Source organism: Cryptomeria japonica, chromosome 1 (assembly GCF_030272615.1).
Source record: "Cryptomeria japonica chromosome 1, Sugi_1.0, whole genome shotgun sequence".
In the NCBI taxonomy this organism is placed as follows: domain Eukaryota; kingdom Viridiplantae; phylum Streptophyta; class Pinopsida; order Cupressales; family Cupressaceae; genus Cryptomeria; species Cryptomeria japonica.
The window spans coordinates 604,754,802-604,764,928 of NC_081405.1; the positions used below are offsets into that span (position 1 = coordinate 604,754,802).

The 10,127-nt window shown below is 34.7% G+C and overlaps 1 protein-coding gene across 1 annotated transcript; it reads left to right on the plus strand.

Moving 5' to 3' along the window:
* The first annotated feature begins 310 nt into the window (after positions 1 to 310).
* On the plus strand, positions 311 to 3,446 carry LOC131048137 (jasmonate-induced oxygenase 2). The gene is made up of 3 exons (XM_057982011.2): positions 311 to 784; positions 865 to 1,189; positions 3,123 to 3,446. Exons 1-3 carry the CDS (start codon positions 390 to 392, stop codon positions 3,366 to 3,368), a joined length of 966 nt encoding a protein of 321 aa, XP_057837994.2. The 5' UTR covers positions 311 to 389; the 3' UTR covers positions 3,369 to 3,446.
* The last annotated feature ends 6,681 nt before the right edge of the window (positions 3,447 to 10,127 follow it).

The window sequence follows — 10,127 nt, forward strand, 5'->3', positions numbered from 1 at the left end:
TAAATTCAATTATTTTTCATATCATTGAAAACAAATATATTAAATAAAAAGAGAACTAGTGAATAATTAATAATAAGATATTTGAAATATAATGCATAAATCCAAGGTGCATGAATCGGTCCAACACACTTGCTGAAATCAGATGGAGGAGTGGGGACAGATCACAACCACTCCCACTGAAATCTGATGGAGGAGTGGGGACAGATCGCAACCACTCCTTCCATCTTGATGCCAAATCTGACATTTTTTCCACTTCTAGATGGTGTTAACTTATCCACAGAAAATACTGACATCTACATATGGTAATATTTTCTCTTATAAACACAAACTGAGTACTGCTTCAGCATTCAACCTTCAATAAAATCTCTCTACGCATAGATTGAGTAGTCATGGAGGTATTGAATGGAACTGATCTTCCAGTTATCGATCTCTCTCTCTTTCCCTCGCAAAATGTTGATCAAAACCAGCTGGAAAGCCATGAGTTTACTAAGCTCAGGCAGGCTTGTCAGGAATTGGGTTTCTTCCTGGTGGTCAACCATGGGGTTAATCCATCTCTCATCCAAGCGGTGGATGGGAGGATCAGAGATATGTTTGCACTGCCTACTGAAGCAAAAAACAGAGCTATTTTCCCCATTTTCAACACTGGGTATTGCTCATCTATAGTAGATGATGTGGCAAAAGACTCAATAGCTGAGAGCATGAGCTTTCCATGGGATCAGCTGCTGCCCAACTCAGTTGAAAAAATCTCTGCAAAACTATGGCCACAAGGAAACCCTGTATTCTGGTAATAGTATTGTTCACAGATTCTTCTATTTTGAAAAGTTCAGTGCTAGTATTTTTACATCATCTCTAATGTTTATGCAGCGAGGAGTTGAATGCATATGGAGCTCAAATAAGGGATCTTTCTCATAGGATTCTGAAGCTTCTTGTTTGGAGTCTGGGTGTGGATGTATCCAGTCAGTCTGCATCAGAACTGTTTGAGAAATCCTTTGGAACTGTTCGGATGAATTACTATGATAAGTGCACAGACAAGGAAATGATCTCCAGACCTCACACAGACGTGAGTTTCTTCACAATACTATACCAGGATGATGTTGGAGGTCTCCAGATCAGAACTAAGGAAGGGAAATGGATGGATAGTAAGCCTTTGCCTGGATCTTTTGCTGTTAACGCCGGTGACATTTTACAGGTAGATATTCTACACGTGCCTCAGTTTTTTAAGTCAATTATATAGTCTCATTTTTTAGAGATATCTGGTATAAACCTAGATAGCCCTCTTAAGAGAAGACTTCATAGATCAGTCATTTTTTTACATGGATTTTTTCGAATCATTTTTTCCTATGGGTTTTTAATCTTTTTATTGAGAATACATCACAACTTAAAAAGAATTATAGTATATCATCAAAGAACAGCAGTAATACATTGTTATAAGGCTAATGTGTAGACAATTTGAGCAATATATATGTTTTAATTGGTATTCAAATTGTTTATACATTAACTATTATTAACAATAAAATGTGAAGAAGGTAGATGGAGACTAATAGATTCACTCAAATTCAAAGATATACACAATGATAGAAAACTACAAACAAATACCTTTAATTGCTACTGCATATCCTCTATTCATTGATCAATCTTATTACAGATCATTACAAATTGAAGCTACAACATTCACGTTTTCCATATTGATCAATTCTGATAGTGCAGAATATATCAGATTTATATTTATCATTTAGGGAAGTCTGCAGAGTTCCCCTAATATCTTACATCCAAGAGGGATATTATATATATTACATAATGCTTTTGATTATCATTTATTTATAGGGGAGAGAATGTATCTGAGTGTCTTCTAATGACTGTGATAACAATTTCAATGGTTGTGATAGCAGTTGTTGATTTAATACTTTCATTTGTTGATTTAATAGAATAGTAGGGTTAGAATAGTAGGGCCCACCCAACAACAACTAATCCACCTCAACTGTCCCTGGCGCCTCCCATCCATCAGTTTGGCTCGGTCCAGCTCCTCCAACGGATCTCTCTTAGGCTGGGGGGGCCCTACTATTCTATGGGAGTATTTGAGTTGTTGAATTTTGGGCTGTTTTGGATACCTTGACAAAAAAACAAGTTGATGTGGCATCATATTTGACGATGTGACCCTGAAACCTTGGTTATAAGCAAGCGAGTGGCCAAATAAACTGCTGTGAATTTTTTTTAGTGAATTGAAATTTTCATGAAGATTTTGGAAAGCCTACAATTAAGGTGCTTAATTACTGAATCCACTCCCTTAATTATATTGAAACAAGATAAAATAAAATAAAATAAATCTGATGTAGAAGTTTGTCAAAAAGATAAGATGACGTGAAGGGGTGAAAATAAAACAGTCTTCTACTTGCGGTTAAACAGAACACAAACTTGCAATATACAAAACTGAGAGGATAAACTTCTGCTTAATTATCTTTTGGCAGAGATAAGATAAAGATAAAATCTGTAATAACCACTTGACACAAAAAGTCTTTTCAACAAACAAAGTCGGTGATGAAGATAGACGGTTTGTTATGTCGGTGCACCAAGTCGATAGTTTGGAGTCGGTGATGAAGATATGCAGTTTGTTATGTCGGTGCACCAAGCCAACAAAGATAGAATGATATATATAAAGTACCGATAACAGAATTTTTATATCTAATTTAAAAAAATAAAATATTAGTGTAATTATGCATAGAGGCACTTATAATCACATCAAAATGTCTTAAATAAAAATTCAATTTTGAAACAATTTGACATGCAAATGACGGGTAAATGCATGAAATATGCACTTTTGGTTTGTTATTTTATTACTCCAAATTAAATAGAACCCTTGCCACTTGTCTCCAACTATATGAAACCGTTACATTCAAATGATAGTGGAAGAGTACGACCATAATATTTAAAGGGGAACAATCAATAAAATCAAGTAGCAATTGTCAGATTCCCTTCTATTATAAGATATCTCTCGACATAATTTACCTATATTTTTAAAATATAGATATACTAGTTGAAAATTCAATTATATAATAGTATGTTTTAAAAAATAATACACTATTGAAATTTTCAACTGATATCATGTTTGGTGTAAATTGTTGTAGATGTGGAGTAATGGGAGATATCGTAGTGCTGAACATCGTGTGGTGTATGGAAAGTCAAATAGAAACAGGTTGTCAATGGCTTATTTTTTTGATTTACTAGATGAATTTGAAATTCGATGTCCAAAAGAGACAATTGACCAAGAGCATCCACAACTATTCAAAGTAGTTACAAAGGGAGATACGGTGGCATATTTCAAGAAAGAAGGACCAAATATGGCTACTCCTCTACACTTTAGATTGCAATAGCATGACTAATTAGATTTAAATAAGATTCTTTCATTGAATGTAATGTTTCAAAGTTTGTATTACAATGTTGTTTTGATATATGAGCTTAGCAAATGCAATTTGATTTCAAATAATTTGTGGGTATGTTACTATTTATAAAATAATAAATTGAATAATCTCATAAATAAATAACATAGATGTTTTTTTACCATAAAAATATAGACAACTAAATATATTTGTAAGAGATAATGCTATTAAAGATTAATTTTTGCAAGAGGTGAAGCTAACAAGGACAAATCTTATAAATCTTATATAGTAATAACTTTATGGTCTAATGAAAATTGTAGAAGAGTTTGCCTTGGAAAAAGGAGAAGAGAAAAGTTTTATGTGTGAAATAAATTTGTTGAGTGTGCGAGTTGTTATCCTCCAATAAAGGTTAAAGCTAGGTAGAAGGTGAACAAAGAGAAGTGTGTCTTCTAGGAATTGGTCTATTGGGTAGAGGATAAGTAAAAGTAGATTTGTTGTAGGGAGGGCTTGTAATTGCAGAGGGACAATATCTCTAGGAGAATTGATTAAGTTAAGGAGGATGAGTTTACAAAGGAGGATGAGATGGGTCACAAGGAGACCCATGATAATTCCATTTTGGAAAGAACAAGAAGAAAACAAAATCTTTGCGAAGAATCAAAAAGCTCTAGACCACATTAAACATATTAGAAAGGAGTATTAAAGTGGAAGAGAGAAGATTAGAATTAAAGTTATAGAAGAAGAAAAGCCCCTTGAAAGAAGAGATTTATAGCCCTCAGATAGAAGAAACATGGAATGAGAAGTATGTGAGAGCAACCTACAAAAGTGTAGAGCACAAGTAGCAAAGATGTTCAAGTGCCATGTCACAAGGGTGGTAGTAGTAAGGAATACATCTTCATAAGCGAGGATGAAGTCACAAGTATTGCAACAATGTGTCAAGTAGATGACACTAAAGAGGAAGAAAGAGTTGCAGAAGTGTATGTGATTACAACTCTTGAGATAGTGAAGAAGAATGATATCTCAAGGATTTGTGGAGGCCTTGTGTTTGATAAAGGCCTAGATGAAGACAATGAATTTATTGAAGAAGTAATAAGATGAGAAGTTATTGAGCATTTGGTTGTAGTAAAAGCATTCCTTGATAAAGGCATGAAGGAGGAGAGTGAAAAATAAGTGCAAACTTGAGCAGCAATGAAGGTACAATAGAGATGACGAAGTTTGAGAATCCTAAATCTGACAAGAATGTTGACGAAGATAAGGATGATCTCTTATTGAAAGATGAGACAAAGAGAATAAATAAGTTGTGTGAAGGAGAACTGATAGACAAACCTGAAGAGGGGCTTGCAAAACTTTCCATTGAAGGTGAGAAGATGAATGTTTTAGTGAAGGATGAAGAAAAAGATGTAGGAGCGGTGAAAGAGAATTTGGTAATTATAGAAAACTTAGAGTTTAATTTACCTTTATTTGAAAAAATTAAAGTAGAGGATATAGTTTAAAACTGGTGTATGGATAGTATATATTTGCATGTATAATTTGTAGAGGATGATACAGGTGAAGCTTGGTGGATGTGGTTGGATTGTGGTGGGTCAAAACCCACAAAAGAGGAGATGAGTGGAAATATTGTTTAGTGGAGGAGGTGAGGTAATGATGGGATGTATCCCATGGAGGAGGAGAGGAGAGGAGAAATTATTTGGAAGTGGAGGATAATTCATGCTAGAATGAATCCACAAGAGGATGGAGAAAGAGAATAATTGGTAGAGAAAATTGGCCAATGTTTTGGTGAGATGCTGGAAGAAGAGGAAAAGAAATGACTTTATATGCACTTTTCATAGCGATGAAGTTCACTGTAGATGAAAAAAATGAAGATTACAGATTTTAAATTAATGCTATTTTTGATAGTTAAGTCTTTGGTATGGGGAAAATTCATATCGATGAGGAGATATAACACCTTACAACGAAGAGGCAAAACATTATTCTTTAGGAAGGTGAGTAGTTTGGATCGGTTGAAAAAGAATTTATTCATATTCACAATAAATAATAAGAAAAGTCTTAAGAAGAATATTTATAGAGAGAACAAGAAATAGATAGGGTAAGTTGAATGAGTTGGCAGCTAATAGACATCACAAAGCACAAAATAAAGCATGGGCAAATAGGAGTACATAGGAGGGAGAGTCCTCCAAAAGGGCCCATAGTAGACATAAAGAATTATATATGTAAATAAAAAATACTTATGCAAAGAAATAAGAAAAGAAGAGGAATCAACCTATTAAAATAGAGCAATTGTCTCTCATTTTTGGTGGAATAATTTTAGCATAAAAGGAATGAATCGATCAGAAAGGAGGAACACCATCATTTTGGGGCAATGGGAAAATTCTATTGATTGGCTTCAAAAGGATACATAATTGATTAAGGTGTGGAATAATACAGTGTGGGAAGATGAAAGCCGAACAAGTGCATATGAAAAGAATTGCAAGTGAAAATAACAATAGATGAAAGCATAGGAAATGGGATGTGTAGCTAAATGTGAGAAAACAAAGTTAAGTTTTAGAGGTCGTTGATAATGGGTAGTATAAAATTTTGAAACAAAATAAAAGAAGAAGAACCACTTAGAAATTGAAATGTAGGAGATTTTAAGGAAAAAAAAGAGAGAATGTGCCAAACAATACATGGGTAGAAAAGAGCAACAGTTTTCCAAATAAAAGGAGACTAGATGAGTGCAACAAATAAGTGGTCTGATAGTTTGAAGGGAAGGAACCATAGCTGAGAGAAGGAGATGAAGCTTGGAACAATGAAAAAATGCTCAGTGAGCCAAGAGAAGAGTATGAAATAAGAAAATGATTGAAATTACAATAAAAGAAAATTGTGTGGAGGGAGAAAAGAAAATAGAAGTGAATTATTTGGATATTCCTCACATCAAATTGATAGATAAAGGAGGAATTAGAGATGACGGTGCACTGAAAATTTGAGAAAGAGTGTATCTTTAAAAAGAGCAAAGGAAACATGTTTAGAGTGCAAAGTATTCAGATTAGATTCTAAATTATGTGGAGAGAAATGAATAAAATTTGATGCATCTATATGTGTAGACATTGAAAATTATCCTAGGTCTCCAACAACACTTTTCACTAACTTTTCATCTAAGCTAATTAATTAATTTTTAACTATTTAATTAGTACTAATATTCTTCTTCTAATTTTCTTATAATAGAATAATTTTTTAATTATTTAATTATTGTTCTTTTAAACTATTAATTAAATAATATTCATTATTTAATTATTTTTCATCATTATCTCTTTCTAATCAATCTTGATTTTAATCATCTAATCTTAATTATTCCTCTCCAATTAAAACATTCATTTAATTATTTAATCTCTTTATTCTAAGCTAATTATTCTTCCATGATTAAATAGTTATCTAGTTATTTAATCCCTTTATCCAAATTATTCTAATTAATTTATTTAATTACCACGTGTGAGTGAAATAAATAAATTTTATTTATTTATTTATGATCCCACTTAACTCTTCCACTTTCTAATTTCTATCTCCCTTTAACTCTTTCATCACTTTCCACTTATCTCTTCCACATTCCAATTATAGAGGAGGGGATTTGTCACCTCCAAGATGATGAATCTTAGATGACAAATCGATCTGCCGCTACCTCACTCAAATTGGCGCTCAGGGTGAGCCAGGGGATAAAAACAACATAATTAGATGATCATGCCATAAAGAAGACCTCTGGATGACTCTGCGAAGCCTCTGTCTTTGGGACGAATGCGTAGAAATGGGACACCAACATGACGCACTATTGTCCTGTACGAACAAAGTACATAGATTGTACAATAGATGCAAATGCAATAATATAACTAAATTAACAATCCTATGATAAATAAAGTAAAAGGGGTAGATTGTTAACAGTTAAAATAAGGTAAAGGAAAGTTGAGGGAAGCTTACAATTGGTCCACGATTGAAGGTTACAACTAGATGAATCTTCTCTAATGCAACCTGCACACAAGGTATAAATTTTTTTGGGGCTGCTTGGGGACTTGCCTCAGTCAAATCCTTGTTTTGGTGTTTCCACCTCCATAGACAACCAGATAGATTGATAGAATAAAAGATAAATTCAAGATAAGATAAATGATAAATGATAAATGATAAATGATAGAAGAGGGATGTGATAAATCCCAAGATGCCCAAAGATAGGATAAATAGATAGATATTACCAAAGAGGCTTGAGAAAGCCAAGAGATTTGCAAAATAAATACTGTGAGAGCTGGAGAGTGCTGTAGCAAACTAGAGACTATTGTAGCAAGAGAGAGAGAATCAAAGGAAGCTGTAAGAGCCCAAAGAATAAAAAAGATTGTATGGAGGAATTAGAGAGCTTGAAAGAAGAGAAAGATGGATTTAAAAGAGAGAAGAGGAGGGAAAGAATAGGTCGGCGAGCCGTTTCAAAGATTCCAAGCCATTTCCACTGACATGTGCAGGTGAAAAGTGGAAAGGGGTGCTTAGAACTGACATTCAAACGTTAAGATATCATGGGATGAATGCACGACATGCAGATGCCCATGTGGTGCGCTAGTTTCTAGACAAATCACGTTAAAAAATGATGTGGCAAGAGAAACACGAGGCTAACATGACACAAAAGCTGAAGGATAGTTGTTGAAAGGGTGTCTTGAGCATCCTGAGAGGAAAAAGGCTGATGCAAGGGATGAAGTGAGCCTACTTAGGTATTAGGGGAATGGACACCAAAGTGGTTACAAAAGATGTAGGTCAAATTACAAAGGGGTATGCAATTTTTGACACTACATTTTGCCCCCACTTTAGCAAGATTATGAATGAACATGAATATGCACGCTAAAGGAAATCTAATGAACATAAAATAACATCATGACACCAAAAGGATACTGTAGAGGAAGCAGATAAATCTCCAAGCCAAGGAAGCATGCACCCAAGCTGAAGACCTACAAAACAAATGCATTAGATATAAAAACTTGCACGAGAGAATAGGGTTAGAGAATAAGGGAATCCCAAGACAACAGGGTTAGAACATGATAAAGAAAAAGATAGCACACACACGAGAGCACAAAACAAAGAAACTACGATCTTGAGTTAGCAAAGTAAAAGAGACCTCGATGTAACAGGTTGTCCCAGTACCATGCATCATCCCCAAAATAACAAGAAACAATAGATAGAGGAATTCTAAAATGAAGATAAGAAAGAAAGGATTGATCACTTCAAGGAAGAATGCACCCAGAAGTCAGATTAGCATTCAATGTTGAAGATATAGTACATGACCTAGACAATAACTTGACCCATCACTAGCGGTCATGATGATGATAAAAAAGATAGATCTAGCAAGTTGTGTTATGCTAGATGATCAAAGATAAGTAGCACTAACCTCGCTCTGAAGGAAGGCCACTACCAAAAGATAAGATAAAGAAGATAGTCACGATAGAGAGGCAGATTTTCCTTGATCAGACGAGGTTGCCCCCAGCAAGATGAAGCTGAGATTTGAAATAGATATTGTTACTCAATACATCGAAAACATGCTAGTTGCAGACTAAGATGTCAGATGATAAGATAAAGGATAAAGATAAATGATAGATAAGACAACATAATAGAAATGAGCCTCGCTTTGGAGGAAAGTCCATTTTTACGAAAACATACAATATAAGCGTTTGTCGTTGGTATGAGATATGCGAGTATGGATAGCAAAGTGCATTATGCTAGATAGCCATATGATAGGGCGATGAGATAGATATATTTGGTAAGTAGTAGATTGGCCCCTACAAAGGCAAGAAAAAGCAATAGATCAAATGGTTAGGCCCCCATCTAGGCAAAGAAAATGATAAAGTAAAAGATCAAGTGGTTTGGCCCCCACCTAGGCAAACATGGAAAAGTGATAAAAGGATAGTCACTATGACAGGCGAGAGATAGACATGCACCTCTGCGGGTGAGAGATAGAGACATGATAAGGATGCAAAGCAGGCTGAAATTTGATAAAGAATAAGATCAAGATACACCTGAATGTCACTTTCTATACAAAGAAGAACAAGAAGGAATATCAATACATGAAAGATCGATGACACTTGATTAATGAAGTTGTTGAATCTTGTCATTCAAGGCCTTACATTAACTAGTGGAATGGCCAAGCACTTGATGGTATGCACAAAAATAATCATTCTTAGGAAACTTATTATGTGTAGGAAGAGGAAGAGCAATCAAACAGGCTTTAAGAAGCCCAAACACAATAAGCTCTCGATTAGATAAAGGACGAGGAGCAGGAAGCGACCCTTTCTCTTGGGGAGAAGAGTTTGACTGCTCACAAGAAGAAGAAGATGTAGGAACATTAGAGAATGAAGTGGATGAAAACAAAGGAGAAGCTTTGTAACCTAAACCCACTATAAAAGAGTGTAATTTTGATTCCAAAGGGAATTTAACTCCTTGACCCATGAGCCCAAGACCACTTCCTTCGTATCCATACTTGGAGGAAATATTGAATCCTGGACCATAACGTGATTGCAACTCCTCCAAAGGGGTAGGATCACCTTTAATGGTTCAGCCAATGATGTTCACATGATCCTGCGATACAAACGAATAATCATTTTTGATAGCGGCTATGAATGATACTTTGGGAAAGTTAAGGTGGATAGGGTTGACTTTCTATTACCCAATGAAGGATCTTGTAAAGTCTAAGGAACCCCAATCATCACCAAGAAATGCATTCGATTGAGAAGGATTAGACTTAGGACTTTCTATTTTAGG